Source organism: Salvelinus namaycush, chromosome 22 (assembly GCF_016432855.1).
Source record: "Salvelinus namaycush isolate Seneca chromosome 22, SaNama_1.0, whole genome shotgun sequence".
Classification (NCBI taxonomy): Eukaryota; Metazoa; Chordata; class Actinopteri; order Salmoniformes; family Salmonidae; genus Salvelinus; species Salvelinus namaycush.
The window spans coordinates 29981785-29998742 of record NC_052328.1 but is presented as its reverse complement, the minus strand read 5'-3'; the positions used below and the strand labels follow the sequence as shown (position 1 = coordinate 29998742).

The 16958-nt window shown below is 47.5% G+C and overlaps 1 protein-coding gene across 1 annotated transcript in view; it reads right to left on the bottom strand.

Annotated features, from left to right (window-relative positions):
- LOC120017837 (potassium voltage-gated channel subfamily H member 1-like) overlaps positions 1-16958 on the bottom strand; it is a 99264-nt gene that overhangs the window by 71415 nt on the left and 10891 nt on the right. The window contains exons 6-7 of the mRNA XM_038960802.1: positions 16571-16738; positions 15372-15596 (exon numbers count right to left, since the gene is read on the bottom strand). Of these exons, the coding sequence (XP_038816730.1) occupies positions 15372-15596; positions 16571-16738 (393 nt within the window). The remainder of the gene's footprint in view (positions 1-15371; positions 15597-16570; positions 16739-16958) is intronic.

Here is a 16958-nt window from a genome sequence, read left to right as displayed (position 1 = left end):
GTCCCTAAAATAAATTGCAATGTCTGTCCTGTGAGACGCCTAATACAGCACTACAGGGAGACAGGACGGACAGGTGATCGTCCTCGCCGTGGCAGACCACGAGTAACAACACCTGCACAGGATCGGTACATCCGAACATCACACCTGTGGGACAGGTACAGGATGGCAACAACAACTGCCCGAGTTACACCAGGAACGCACAATCCTCACCAGAAATCACCGGCAACAATGTCGCCTATGGGCCCAAACCCACCATCGCTGGACTAGACAGGACTGGCAAAAAGTGCTCTTCACTGACGAGTCGCAGTTTTGTCTCGCCAGGGGTGATGGTCGGATTCGCGATTATCGTTGAAGGAATGAGCGTTACACCGAGGCCTGTACTCTGGAGCGGGATCGATTTGGAGGTGGAGGGTCCGTCATGGTCTGGGGCGTTGTGTCACAGCATCATCGGACTGAGCTTGTTGTCATTGCAGGCAATCTCAACACTGTGCGTTACAGGGAACACATCCTCATCCCTCATGTGGTACCCTTCCTGCAGGCTCATCCTGACATGACCTTCAAGCATGACAATGCCACCAGCAATACTGCTCGTCCTGTGCGTGATTTCCTGCAAAACAGGAATGTCAGTGTTCTGCCATGGCCAGCGAAGAGCCCGGATCTCAATCCCATTGAGCACGTCTGGGACCTGTTGGATCGGAGGGTGAGGGCCATTCCCCCCAGAAATGTCCGGGAACATGCAGGTGCCTTGGTGGAAGAGTGGGGTAACATCTCACAGCAAGAATTGGAAAATCTGGTGCAATCCATGAGGAGGAGATGCACTGCAGTACTTAATGCAGCTGGTGGCCACACCAGATACTGACTGTTACTTTTGATTTTGACCCCACCTTTGTTCAGGGAAACATTATTCAATTTCTGTTAGTCACATGTCTGTGGAACTTGTTCAGTTGTTGAATCTTGTTATGTTCATACAAATATTTACACGTTACGTTTGTTGAAAATAAATGCAGTTGACAGTGAGAGGACGTTTCTTTTTTTTGCTGAGTTTAGGTAATTTTTGTAAGGATCTATAGACCTGTAATTTCTGATAAGATGACAAGGCTGGAGAGAGAGGAGACGCGAGGCCATGGAGGTGGTCGAAGTCACAAATTGAATAGCGAATTCTTCTGGATACATGCATTTACATTCAATATGCAAGATGTGAGCGCAAGTTACATCTTAGACGCAAGGGCATAGTACATAATGAATTGCATGGCAATTACGCCTACAGTTTGGTGATCAGAGTAGCATGGTATAATAACCTTGGGGGTTAAAAGACAAACAGCTCAGGCAGTGAGACAATTATTCTTCTGTCTCAAGATTATGTAGTCATCCTGATTTCCGTATACATGCATCATTGCAGACGTTGGTTGAAATGAAACTGATACAACTTTCAGTTGAACAATGAGAGCAGAGAAACATCTGCTACTATGGATACAGCTTGAGCCAGTTCAAGGTCGGATTGTCACGAGTTGAGGCCTCTGCTGTGTGATCTGGGGCACAGAGAACGATGGAAAGACCATTTTAAGTTATATGTGTGAAATTATGCAGGTCACTCATGATATGATTGCAAGCAAAGATATGTAAGGGTGTGGCATCTGATTGGAGTTGTCCTCCGTTCTCAATAACTCCTTTGATTGATTAGGCTCCACCCTATACGATCTCAACTCTACTCCGTCCTCAGATTACTGTGGCTTTTTAGCTGCAAACTGAAAAAACGTTGCTATTCCTAGTACATGTCATAGAAAGTCTACATTTCCACTTGATTATTTGTAGTGGCAGTTTAGACTCGAAACAGACACGTTCGCCATAGACTGCCCCCGACTGTAAGCTAACATTAGCGAATGTTTGTGGTTAACAGAAAACAATTTGAATGTGTTAGCTAACTTTCAAACTAAACATATCTTAGTAACGCTGTACTTATCCCTTGTAGGTATAAAGCATGTTGAGGCCTTTATAATGTTATAACTTTAATGCCTAAAATAAGCCTTCACAAATCCTTTATCAAGCCTACTGTATGTAGATGCTTCACAAATCCTTTATCAAGCAAAAAAAAGAAACGTCCTCTCACTGTCAACTGCGTTTTTTTCAGCAAACTTAACAAGATTCAACAACTGAGACATAAACTGAACAAGTTCCACAGACATGTGACTAACATAAATGGAATAATGTGTCCCTGAACAAAGGGGGGGTTCAAAATCAAAAGTAACAGTCAGTATCTGGTGTGGCCACCAGCTGCATTAAGTACTGCAGTGCATCTCATCCTCATGGATTGCACCAGATTTGCCCGTTCTTTCGGTGAGATGTTACCCCACTCTTCCACCAAGGCACCTGCAAGTACCCAGACATTTCTGAGGGGAATGGCCCTAGCCCCACCCTCCGATCCAACAGGTCCCAGACGTGCTCAAAGGGATTCAGATCCGGGCTCTTTGCTGGCCATGGCAGAACAGCATCAATGTAACAGTTTAACTTTATGGCGTCCCCTCGCCCCGACGCGGGCGCGAACCAGGGACCCTCTGCACACATCAACAACAGTCACCCACGAAGTATCGTTACCCATCGCTCCACAAAAGCCGCGGCCCTTGCAGAGCAAGGGGAACCACTACTTCAAGGTCTCAGAGCAAGTGACGTCACCGATTGAAAGGCTATTAGCGCGCACCACCGCTAACTAGCTAGCCATTTCACATCTGTTACACAAGCATGGGAAACAGTGTTTAAACCCTTTATAAAGAAGATCTGTGAAGTTATTTTGATTTTTACGAGTTTTCTTTGAAAGACAGGGTCCTGAAAAAGGGACGTTTATTTTTTTGCTGAGTTTAGATGATTCACGTGAGCAAATGTACAACCAAAAGTACTAAAATTACTTGATGATCAAGCCCTCTAATGACATTAGGCCACATGAATCCCCAGTCATACAGAAATGTATATGTTGTTTTCCCTGTCCATAGCAGCTGGCTGGACAGAGCCTTGTTTTCCCTGTCCATAGCAGCTGGCTGGACAGAGCCTCGTTTTCCCTGTCCATAGCAGCTGGCTGGACAGAGCCTCGTTTTCCCTGTCCATAGCAGCTGGCTGGACAGAGCCTCGTTTTCCCTGTCCATAGCAGCTGGCTGGACAGAGCCTTGTTTTCCCTGTCCATAGCAGCTGGCTGGACAGAGACTCGTTTTCCCTGTCCATAGCAGCTGGCTGGACAGAGCCTTGTTTTCCCTGTCCATAGCAGCTGGCTGGACAGAGCCTCGTTTTCCCTGTCCATAGCAGCTGGCTGGACAGAGCCTCGTTTTCCCTGTCCATAGCAGCTGGCTGGACAGAGCCTTGTTTTCCCTGTCCATAGCAGCTGGCTGGACAGAGACTCGTTTTCCCTGTCCATAGCAGCTGGCTGGACAGAGACTCGTTTTCCCTGTCCATAGCAGCTGGCTGGACAGAGCCTTGTTTTCCCTGTCCATAGCAGCTGGCTGGACAGAGCCTTGTTTTCCCTGTCCATAGCAGCTGGCAGGACAGAGCCTTGTTTTCCCTGTCCATAGCAGCTGGCTGGACAGAGCCTCGTTTTCCCTGTCCATAGCAGCTGGCTGGACAGAGCCTCGTTTTCCCTGTCCATAGCAGCTGGCTGGACAGAGCCTCGTTTTCCCTGTCCATAGCAGCTGGCTGGACAGAGCCTCGTTTTCCCTGTCCATAGCAGCTGGCTGGACAGAGCCTCGTTTTCCCTGTCCATAGCAGCTGGCTGGACAGAGCCTCGTTTTCCCTGTCCATAGCAGCTGGCTGGACAGAGCCTCGTTTTCCCTGTCCATAGCAGCTGGCTGGACAGAGCCTCGTTTTCCCTGTCCATAGCAGCTGGCTGGACAGAGCCTCGTTTTCCCTGTCCATAGCAGCTGGCTGGACAGAGCCTCGTTTTCCCTGTCCATAGCAGCTGGCTGGACAGAGCCTCGTTTTCCCTGTCCATAGCAGCTGGCTGGACAGAGCCTCGTTTTCCCTGTCCATAGCAGCTGGCTGGACAGAGCCTCGTTTTCCCTGTCCATAGCAGCTGGCTGGACAGAGCCTTGTTTTCCCTGTCCATAGCAGCTGGCTGGACAGAGCCTTGTTTTCCCTGTCCATAGCAGCTGGCTGGACAGAGCCTCGTTTTCCCTGTCCATAGCAGCTGGCTGGACAGAGCCTCGTTTTCCCTGTCCATAGCAGCTGGCTGGACAGAGCCTCGTTTTCCCTGTCCATAGCAGCTGGCTGGACAGAGCCTCGTTTTCCCTGTCCATAGCAGCTGGCTGGACAGAGCCTCGTTTTCCCTGTCCATAGCAGCTGGCTGGACAGAGCCTCGTTTTCCCTGTCCATAGCAGCTGGCTGGACAGAGCCTCGTTTTCCCTGTCCATAGCAGCTGGCTGGACAGAGCCTCGTTTTCCCTGTCCATAGCAGCTGGCTGGACAGAGCCTCGTTTTCCCTGTCCATAGCAGCTGGCTGGACAGAGACTCGTTTTCCCTGTCCATAGCAGCTGGCTGGACAGAGACTCGTTTTCCCTGTCCATAGCAGCTGGCTGGACAGAGACTCGTTTTCCCTGTCCATAGCAGCTGGCTGGACAGAGCCTTGTTTTCCCTGTCCATAGCAGCTGGCTGGACAGAGACTCGTTTTCCCTGTCCATAGCAGCTGGCTGGACAGAGACTCGTTTTCCCTGTCCATAGCAGCTGGCTGGACAGAGCCTTGTTTTCCCTGTCCATAGCAGCTGGCTGGACAGAGCCTTGTTTTCCCTGTCCATAGCAGCTGGCAGGACAGAGCCTCGTTTTCCCTGTCCATAGCAGCTGGCTGGACAGAGCCTCGTTTTCCCTGTCCATAGCAGCTGGCTGGACAGAGCCTCGTTTTCCCTGTCCATAGCAGCTGGCTGGACAGAGCCTCGTTTTCCCTGTCCATAGCAGCTGGCTGGACAGAGCCTCGTTTTCCCTGTCCATAGCAGCTGGCTGGACAGAGCCTCGTTTTCCCTGTCCATAGCAGCTGGCTGGACAGAGCCTCGTTTTCCCTGTCCATAGCAGCTGGCTGGACAGAGCCTCGTTTTCCCTGTCCATAGCAGCTGGCTGGACAGAGCCTCGTTTTCCCTGTCCATAGCAGCTGGCTGGACAGAGCCTCGTTTTCCCTGTCCATAGCAGCTGGCTGGACAGAGCCTCGTTTTCCCTGTCCATAGCAGCTGGCTGGACAGAGCCTCGTTTTCCCTGTCCATAGCAGCTGGCTGGACAGAGCCTCGTTTTCCCTGTCCATAGCAGCTGGCTGGACAGAGCCTCGTTTTCCCTGTCCATAGCAGCTGGCTGGACAGAGCCTCGTTTTCCCTGTCCATAGCAGCTGGCTGGACAGAGCCTCGTTTTCCCTGTCCATAGCAGCTGGCAGGACAGAGCCTCGTTTTCCCTGTCCATAGCAGCTGGCAGGACAGAGCCTCGTTTTCCCTGTCCATAGCAGCTGGCTGGACAGAGCCTCGTTTTCCCTGTCCATAGCAGCTGGCTGGACAGAGCCTCGTTTTCCCTGTCCATAGCAGCTGGCTGGACAGAGCCTCGTTTTCCCTGTCCATAGCAGCTGGCTGGACAGAGCCTCGTTTTCCCTGTCCATAGCAGCTGGCTGGACAGAGCCTCGTTTTCCCTGTCCATAGCAGCTGGCTGGACAGAGCCTCGTTTTCCCTGTCCATAGCAGCTGGCTGGACAGAGCCTCGTTTTCCCTGTCCATAGCAGCTGGCTGGACAGAGCCTCGTTTTCCCTGTCCATAGCAGCTGGCTGGACAGAGCCTCGTTTTCCCTGTCCATAGCAGCTGGCTGGACAGAGCCTCGTTTTCCCTGTCCATAGCAGCTGGCTGGACAGAGCCTCGTTTTCCCTGTCCATAGCAGCTGGCTGGACAGAGCCTCGTTTTCCCTGTCCATAGCAGCTGGCTGGACAGAGCCTCGTTTTCCCTGTCCATGGCAGCTGGCTGGACAGAGCCTTGTTTTCCTTGTCCATAGCAGCTGGCTGGACAGAGCCTTGTTTTCCCTGTCCATAGCAGCTGGCTGGACAGAGCCTTGTTTTCCCTGTCCATAGCAGCTGGCTGGACAGAGCCTTGTTTTCCCTGTCCATAGCAGCTGGCTGGACAGAGCCTTGTTTTCCCTGTCCATAGCAGCTGGCTGGACAGAGCCTCGTTTTCCCTGTCCATAGCAGCTGGCTGGACAGAGCCTCGTTTTCCCTGTCCATAGCAGCTGGCTGGACAGAGCCTCGTTTTCCCTGTCCATAGCAGCTGGCTGGACAGAGCCTTGTTTTCCCTGTCCATAGCAGCTGGCTGGACAGAGCCTCATCAGGCTGACAGTGAATGTCCTGGTGTCTGTCAGCATTATCCGCGGCGCGAGTTGAGAAGCTGAAAGACTAGAGGCCGACAAAGTGCTGTACCTGCATATACAATAGACTTGGTGCCTCTCACAGTCCTGTTAGCATCAGCCTGTTAAGCACCACTGCAGCACTTTATACCACCGACACAGCCAAGTCCTTCATCCACCAACAACTCACAAAGGGACACATCAGGACGCTACCACAGATGTAGGCACAAACGGAGGCATGCACACACAGTACTGGCTCCTAACTTGAGTCTAGTTTGGTTTGTCTAAATGACAACTGAAGGTAGCAACCGTTTGTAGCCCTAGGCCACATGTAAACACATTCCACGAGGGCTGAGTGTCTGGGTTTTTTCGCTCCTCCCTTGTACTTGATTGATGAATGAAGGTCACTAATTATTAAGGAACTACCCTCACCTGATTGTCTACGTCTTAATTAAAAGAAAAAAACAAAAACCTGCAGACAGTCGGCCCTCTGTAGAATGAGTTTGACACCCCTGCCCTGGGCCTATAGGGGCAACAGTGTGCACATTGTGCAGTGCATGCTAATAATGAAGGTGACCTGAGTAATCAATAGGCCTAGTAGTGTATCATTATCCATCTGTAAATCTGTTGACACGTAAACCCTGCATGGTACAATGAGCCAGAGATGCATTAAACGTTAGAATTCAAACTAAAAAGGTGCTTAAATGGAATTTACGTGCATTGACCCTCTATTACACCCTGTGCTTTCACATATCCAATAGCGTCAGGGGCCGTATTCAGTAAGGGAGAGAACGTTATTTATAATAAAAAGGCTTGCATGGAGAAAATCGGACATCTCAAATGACAATGGATGGCCATCCCTATAAGCAGTGAACCTCTCCAATAGCAGGGCTGTATTCACTAAGCGTGTCAGAATAGGAATGTAGATCTATCGAGGATATAATTTCACCTGTCCATATAATCATTCATTCATTCTGATCTAAAAGGCAAAACTGTTCCTATATTTATAGATTTTTTAATTTAACCTTTATTTAACTATACCAGCACTCTTACTCTGAGACTCTGAATACGGACTCAGATCTGTCACGAGAAATAGCTTGAGATCAGAATGGACCTGAACAATATTTAAAGACTTCAAAGAAACCCCAAAATCATGTTTTATTCAATGTTACTATCCATTAGATAGACTTGGCACTGTTTTTAACAATAATTGGCTGTGGGATTGATTGTGAGAAACTTTAGAGGTGCCGATTTGGCTTAAATTGGGGGAAGGGAAATGGAGTGTATTGATTGTAGAGGGATTTATTGCATCTTAAATGACTCCGGGTTACGGTTCAGCTTCCTGTTTGGTCAGAGCTCCATTTGACCAATTACTATTAATGTTTGACCTCTCTCACACACACACATCTGAGATGTACTCTTTGTATATGTGTAGGCCTATGTACATATTCCTCTGCATAGCCAATCACACATTGGTTGGTAAATGTTCATACACAGATCCAGTCCTGCAGCTGCACGTCTGGCTAGCGGCGCTGCTAACACTACGGCTACACTTTGAAGGCTACGCTAATTCTAGTTCTATGGCTGTAGCTGTGCGGCTGGCTAGCTGTGCTAACGCTATGGTACAGCAGCTATCCCCTCCACCAGAGATCTCATTTACATGACGACAGGAGAAATCCCGAATCCCTTGGCACATAATTATAGCAGACATCAAACCAGACGGACAAGTTATTTTTAGAAGAAAGAAAATCTATAGAAAAGGGGAGATAGAGAGAGAAAAGACAAAGATTTTTTTTTTTTTGTCTCTTTGCATCTCTCTCCTTGCACGTTGAAAAACTAACAATGCATTTCACTGCACTTCAGTGAGACGTCAGTCTCCAAACCAAATGCTGTACTGACTGCTAGGGGTAGAATTCATATGTAAAACACAAAGAATTAGGCTAGCAGACTCTTCTCCCAGCTCCATTTTATGAGATCTTCTTCACAAGCAGGGTTAGGGAGCAACATATTACATTTAATCCGTTACATGTAAGGGATTACAAAAAAATGGCAACTGTAATCCGTTACCAGCAAAAAATAAATAAATCAGATTACAGACACTTGAAAAACTAGATTATAACTTTGAGGATTACTTTTAAATTCAGAACGGATGTTTGCAAAAAAGATCTTTGACACTTCTCTGTTTTCTCAATGACATTCAAATCAGAATTGAAAAAAGTTTTTTCCACCTGAGCGAGTCTGACACAAGTCAGAGACCACTATGACGACACACCAAATGTATTTGATGGATCGTAGGAATGGGCTTTTGTAGGCTACAGTCCAAGCTATGGTCTTCCAATGGTGCGACTTCTGTCGGCATCCAAAGATCATCCAACTTGAATAAACGCTTGGCGGTAAGGATGACAGTAGTGGTCTAGTCTACAGCGATATGGATATCATTTATTATTGATATCTACAAAGCACATTGATGTGAATCACACTGCTGCCCTCACATTTAGCTATTTGCGCCGGACGGATTGTGGTTGTTGTGGATGGTTGTTCACAAATCTAAATGTGTATTTGAACCCAATAATGGTTAAATTCAAGAAGTTTCAGCTGCCTGTCAATCATTGTTTTTGAAACCAGTGGACAGCCAGTAAAAAAATGCTAGTGTGGATCCCAGCCTATAGAATAAAAGTAGGGCTTTTATTACTCAATCTAATTCATGCTGATAAAAAAATATATATCCATAGACCTAATGGACACATGCTCAAACTCACACACTTTTGATTGCCCCTTTTTAAGTCTACCTGTAGTTTCTACATCCATTTTTGGATTTATAAATTATATAATATATATATAATTTAATCGTATTATTATTATATGTAGTAGAAAGCGATGGGTTAGAAGAAGCCTACATAACCAACCCACAAAGTAAAATTTAACATTCATGTATGGCCAGCTATATAAACTTTAACATTGATTTATCCTGTAATAGATGTCGTTCAATTGGTAACATACATTGTCTTCTTCTAATACCTCTTAAGGGGAAAGTCATCTAAAAGTAACTGAATGTAATCAGATTACGTTACTGAGTTTGGGTAATCCAAAAGTGACATTACTGTTTACAATTTTGACAGGTAACTAGTAACAGATTACATTTAGAAAGTAACCTACCCTACCCTGTTCACAAGGTAATACTGGAGGGGACAATATGACTAATTACCCTCACAGTGACCTCGATCTGTTTCCCAACCCTTCCCCTGAAGAGAAAAATGTATGTCAGCCAGCTCATTTCAAAAGGAAAAGAGAGTGACAGACAGGGTATACATAACTGGTATCGTAGTGTCTGTCAGACTGTGTGGATTTGACGACTAATGAGGAATTCTATTTTGGTATGCAGATTTTTTGCCACTAATCATTTGGACCAATCACGATTCACACGATTCACACATCTTTCAAATTTTCGAAATGGGAGGGGAGACATTTGGCCCATAGACTTGCCCGTAACTTGCAACCAGAGAGGGGGGGTGGAACTAAATCGAAGAACTAAATCGAGCATCTGACGCAATTACGCAAGGTTTTTGTTCTGGGTTTCCGAGATTAGGAACTCATAAATGTCTGTTACTCATACCCAAGACAGTCTGGGACTTACAATATATCGGCGTCATCTCCAATTATTAATCTAAGGTTGGTGTCAATTCTATTTTAAGTCAGAAAAAAATATGAAAAGTCCAATTCCCATTTGCCTCATTCAAAAGCAATATCAGTTCACTTCATGAATTGACTAAATTATAATGGAACCCAACCCTGTGCCTCTGAAACATGTTTACCTTAGACTTACAGATTTGAAACAGGTGTTTCCAAATCTATCGATACCATCATCACCATGGGGTTGTGTGACTACTGACACACTACAGAATTATCTGGTAAGGAGACTGACCCTAAGTAACCAAAAATTACATAGCACTTCATAGATTTCAAATGACAGCAATAATACACTGAGCGGACAAAACATTAGGAACACCTTCCTAATATTGAGCTGCACCCCCTTTTGCCCTCAGAACAGCCTCAATTTATCAGGCCATGAACTCTACAAGATGTCAAAACCATTCCACAGGGATGCTGGCCCATGTTGACTCCCTTGCTTCCCACAGATGTGTCAAGTTGGCTGGATGTCCTTTGGGTGGTGGACCATTCTTGACACACACAGGAAACTGTTGAGCGTGAAAAACCCAGCAGTGTGACAGCGATTGACACAAATCTGTGTGCCTGGCACCTACTACCATACCCCGTTCAAAGGCACTTAAATATTTTGTATTGCCCATTCACCCTCTGAACGGCACACATACACAATTCATGTCTCAATTGTCTCAAGGCTTAAAAATTATTTCTTTAACCTGTCTCCTCCCCTTCATCTACACTGATTGAAGTGGATTTAACAGGTGACATCAATAAGGGATCATAACATTCACCTGGTCAGTCTGTCATAGAAAGAGTATGTAATGTTTTGTAAACTCTGTGTATATTTCCTATTGCTGCAGCAGTCAGTCATAATTCCCCTTAAGGAAAAAACATGAATTTGTGAAGTGTTCCAAAAACACATGTTTAATGTGATCAGATAATCTTATATGAAGTTCATTTGATAACATGTGACAACATATAAAGCAACATGTGATAACATGGAACTACACATGTGAAAACATGATCACATGTAAAGTGTTCCAAAAACACAAGTCATGTGATTTTCCACAAGTGATATCATGTGGTTTTTCTGCAAGGGATTTGCCTGTGACTCAATGATTTAACACTCATGGATAAATGGGTTTAATTCCATCATTTAATAATGTGTGTGGAGGGTAGGAGGGATGGGGCTAATATGCTTCTCTTTGGAGGATATTTTCTTTCTATTCAAAGAGAATCCTCCCTTTCCTTGCATTCCCTCCTTATCTCTTGGTGAGCAGCTTCTGGTCGTAAACGTGGAGACTCAGAGAACTGCAAAAACCAGAGGGGTCTTTATTTACTGTGACGCACACACACACACACACACACACACACACACACACACACACACACACACACACACACACACACACACACACACACACACACACACACACACACACACACACACACACACACACACACACACACACAAGACGGAGTCACATATTAAAACCAACAACCCACCCTTATAACTGAATATGGCTGCCATAAGACAAATAAATGCGGGCAGGTTTGTGGCCATTCAAATGGAGCCTGACTTCCAGTAATATAAACTGGTTAACAGGTTGAACTCATATCTAGACACACACACACGTCTAGTAATATAAGCCAATATAACAGGCGGCACTCTGGGTAGTCAGGAAAAGACAGAAAAGGTGGTGTTGGGTTTCTGGAGGGGTGAGGATTAGCACATCAGATTATGAGGATTAGGACAGTAGGTGCTGTCATTAGCCAAACATAACTTAAATGGTTAGACAGGAAAGGAGATGCTCTGACATTTCAATAATTTAATGGCTGGTTCAAATGGCTCACTGGGCTTAGACTACTGGGTCATGGTGCTAGCAGGGGCAACACCAGGGATGTGGGGTAAAGCATGGTGCTAGCAGAGACAACACCAGGGATGTGGGGTAAAGCATGGTGCTAGCAGGGACAACACCAGGGATGTGGGGTAAAGCATGGTGCTAGCAGAGACAACACCAGGGATGTGGGGTAGAGCATGGTGCTAGCAGGGACAACACCAGGGATGTGGGGTAAAGCATGGTGCTAGCAGGGACAACACCAGGGATGTGGGGTAGAGCATGGTGCTAGCAGGGACAACACCAGGGATGTGGGGTAAAGCATGGTGCTAGCAGAGACAACACCAGGGATGTGGGGTAGAGCATGGTGCTAGCAGGGACAACACCAGGGATGTGGGGTAAAGCATGGTGCTAGCAGAGACAACACCAGGGATGTGGGTTAAAGCATGGTGCTAGCAGGGACAACACCAGGGATGTGGGGTAAAGCATGGTGCTAGCAGAGACAACACCAGGGATGTGGGGTAAAGCATGGTGCTAGCAGGGACAACACCAGGGATGTGGGGTAAAGCATGATGCTAGCAGGGGCAACACCAGGGATGTGGGGTAAAGCATGGTGCTAGCAGGGACAACACCAGGGATGTGGGGTTAAAGCATGGTGCTAGCAGGGGCAACACCAGGGATGTGGGGTAAAGCATGGTGCTAGCAGGGACAACACCAGGGATGTGGGGTAAAGCATGGTGCTAGCAGGGACAACACCAGGGATGTGGGTTAAAGCATGGTGCTAGCAGGGACAACACCAGGGATGTGGGGTAAAGCATGGTGATAGCAGGGACAACACCAGGGATGTGGGGTAAAGCATGGTGCTAGCAGGGACAACACCAGGGATGTGGGGTAAAGCATGGTGCTAGCAGGGACAACACCAGGGATGTGGGGTAAAGCATGGTGATAGCAGGGACAACACCAGGGATGTGGGGTAAAGCATGGTGCTAGCAGGGACAACACCAGGGATGTGGGTTAAAGCATGGTGCTAGCAGGGACAACACCAGGGATGTGGGGTAGAGCATGGTGCTAGCAGGGGCAACACCAGGGATGTGGGTTAAAGCATGGTGCTAGCAGGGACAACACCAGGGATGTGGGGTAAAGCATGGTGCTAGCAGGGACAACACCAGGGATGTGGGTTAAAGCACGGTGCTAGCAGGGACAACACCAGGGATGTGGGGTAAAGCATGGTGCTAGCAGGGACAACACCAGGGATGTGGGGTAAAGCATGGTGCTAGCAGGGACAACACCAGGGATGTGGGGTAAAGCATGGTGCTAGCAGGGACAACACCAGGGATGTGGGGTAAAGCATGGTGCTAGCAGGGACAACACCAAGGATGTGGGGTAAAGCATGGTGCTAGCAGGGGCAACACCAGGGATGTGGGGTAAAGCATGGTGCTAGCAGGGGCAACACCAGGGATGTGGGTTAAAGCATGGTGCTAGCAGGGACAACACCAGGGATGTGGGGTAAAGCATGGTGCTAGCAGGGACAACACCAGGGATGTGGGGTAAAGCATGGTGCTAGCAGGGACAACACCAGGGATGTGGGGTAAAGCATGGTGCTAGCAGGGACAACACCAGGGATGTGGGGTAAAGCATGGTGCTAGCAGGGACAACACCAGGGATGTGGGGTAAAGCATGGTGCTAGCAGGGACAACACCAGGGATGTGGGGTAAAGCATGGTGCTAGCAGGGACAACACCAGGGATGTGGGGTAAAGCATGGTGCTAGCAGGGACAACACCAGGGATGTGGGTTAAAGCATGGTGCTAGTGTAACAGTATAACTTTAGTACGTCCCCTCGCCCCGACACGGGCGCGAACCAGGGACCCTCTGCACACATCAACAACAGTCACCCACGAAGCATCGTTACCCATCGCTCCACAAAGGCCACGGCCCTTGCAGAGCAAGGTGCAACACTACTTCTAGGTTTCAGAGCAAGTGACGTAACTGATTGAAACGCTAGTAGCGCGTACCCGCTAACTAGCTAGCCATTTCACATCCGTTACACTCACCCCCCTTTCAACCTCCTCCTTTTCCGCAGCAACCAGTGATCCGGGTCAACAGCATCAATGTAACAGTATAACTTTAAACCGTCCCCTCGCCCCGACACGGGCGCGAACCAGGGACCCTCTGCACACATCAACAACTGACACCCACGAAGCATCGTTACCCATCGCTCCACAAAAGCCGCGGCCCTTGCAGAGCAAGGTGCAACACTACTTCTAGGTTTCAGAGCAAGTGACGTAACTGATTGAAACGCTAGTAGCGCGTACCCGCTAACTAGCTAGCCATTTCACATCCGTTACACTAGCAGGGACAACACCAGGGATGTGGGGTAAAGCATGGTGCTAGCAGGGACAACACCAGGGATGTGGGTTAAAGCATGGTGCTAGCAGGGACAACACCAGGGATGTGGGTTAAAGCATGGTGCTAGCAGGGACAACACCAGGGATGTGGGGTAAAGCATGGTGCTAGCAGGGACAACACCAGGGATGTGGGGTAAAGCATGGTGCTAGCAGGGACAACACCAGGGATGTGGGGTAAAGCATGGTGCTAGCAGGGACAACACCAGGGATGTGGGGTAAAGCATGGTGCTAGCAGGGACAACACCAGGGATGTGGGGTAAAGCATGGTGCTAGCAGGGACAACACCAGGGATGTGGGGTAAAGCATGATGCTAGCAGGGACAACACCAGGGATGTGGGGTAAAGCATGGTGCTAGCAGGGACAACACCAGGGATGTGGGGTAAAGCATGGTGCTAGCAGGGACAACACCAGGGATGTGGGTTAAAGCATGGTGCTAGCAGGGACAACACCAGGGATGTGGGGTAAAGCATGGTGCTAGCAGGGACAACACCAGGGATGTGGGGTAAAGCATGGTGCTAGCAGGGACAACACCAGGGATGTGGGGTAAAGCATGGTGCTAGCAGGGACAACACCAGGGATGTGGGGTAAAGCATGGTGCTAGCAGGGACAACACCAGGGATGTGGGGTAAAGCATGGTGCTAGCAGGGACAACACCAGGGATGTGGGTTAAAGCATGGTGCTAGCAGGGACAACACCAGGGATGTGGGGTAAAGCATGGTGCTAGCAGGGACAACACCAGGGATGTGGGGTAAAGCATGGTGCTAGCAGGGACAATACCAGGGATGTGGGGTAAAGTCCCACTTAATGTTTAGTATGTGCTGCTGTCCACATATCCTCCAGAGGCAGAGCACAATAAATTCTACACAGAACCCTAGACTGTACTGCAATTCAGCTTTTAGCTGCAAATGTCTACATGGCATAAACAACATTTTACTAAACTATAAAAGCTGTAAAAGCTAAATTACCAATATATTGTCAAATTTTAGAAGACGTTGATGAGTTCATAGAGCAGGCAGGAGAGCAGGTCGATGATGAACACCCACCCACCACACACACACACACACACACACACACACACACACACACACACACACACACACACACACACACACACACACACACACACTACTGACCTCGTCCACATTCTCAAATGCGTTGATGACGTCGTAAGGCAGGCAGGAGAGCAGGTCGATGACGAACCAGGTCTTCAGGTAGTTCATCCTGATGAGCTTCGGGTCAGAGATGACCTCTCCGGCCGGGCCCACAAAGGTAGTGTGGAAGTTGAGCACGATGTCCACCAGGAAGATAACGTCTACAATGCTGTCCACCACCAACCACGTCACGTTGTTCTGCTTGGTCTGGAAGAGGAGAGGAGAGAATCTTTGGTATAGTATCGGAGAGAATCTTTGGTACAGTAGCAGAGAGAATCTTAGTAGAGCGGAGAGAATCTTAGTAGAGCAGAGAGAATCTTAGTAGAGCAGAGAGAATCTTAGTAGAGCAGAGAGAATCTTAGTAGAGCGGAGAGAATCTTAGTAGAGCGGAGAGAATCTTAGTAGAGCGGAGAGAATCTTAGTAGAGCGGAGAGAATCTTAGTAGAGCGGAGAGAATCTTAGTAGAGCGGAGAGAATCTTAGTAGAGCGGAGAGAATCTTAGTAGAGCGTAGAGAATCTTAGTAGAGCGTAGAGAATCTTAGTAGAGCGTAGAGAATCTTAGTAGAGCGGAGAGAATCTTAGTAGGGCAGAGAGAATCTTAGTAGAGCAGAGAGAATCTTAGTAGAGCAGAGAGAATCTTAGTAGAGCAGAGAGAATCTTAGTAGAGCAGAGAGAATCTTAGTAGAGCAGAGAATCCATGTTACAGTAGGGGAAAGAATCTATTATACATCCGAGATTATTACATTTATAATAAATTATTACAATGTTATTACATCTATATTGTATCCCTGAGGACAGGATCCTTATTTTTGTAGAGAAGAAACACTTTATAACAGAAAATAGAGTGGTTGATGTCACAAGCAGGCATAGCTCTAGAATGTGTTGATAATATACTGTTTGTTATGGTTGAGTTTGGTTAAGTCCCAAATGGCACCCTAGATAGGATAATGCACTATATTTCGTGCACTTTTCCAACAAGCACTGACTTTGCTGATAGCTTCTTTATTGAGGAAAAATGTACTGTGACATGTGGTTGTCTCACATAGCTATATTAATTAAGATGAATGCACTAACTGTAAGTTGGTCTGGATAAGAGCATCTGCTAAATGACAAAAATGTAAATAATGGCAGCCATCTTGGTCAGGGATAAATGATATGTAATTCAATTCAAAGGTTCAGACCTTGAAGGAGACGTTGTAAGGAACCATGATGGCGGTGTAGAAAGTCAGGATGAGGATGACCCAGTCCCAGGTGGTCTTGAAGGCGCAGTAGTGGAGGATGATGTGGGGCGGCGTCTTGGGCGTCTCCTGCTTGTACTGGGGGAGGATGTCTGAGCCCAGCTGGAGGACCTGCAGATTGTATATCTTTGATGAGTTTGATTGAATAAAATCAAAGAAGGGTTTGGGGTAAACAGAGAGGTTACAGTTCACTTAAAGGTTGCTTACAGATTGTTACATCCATATATGGTGTGTGGGAGACAAGTGTGTGTGTGTACGCGCGAGTGTGTATATGAGTGTACATGTGTCATTTCCGTGCATCTCTGTAATCACAAAGGACAGAGACAAATGA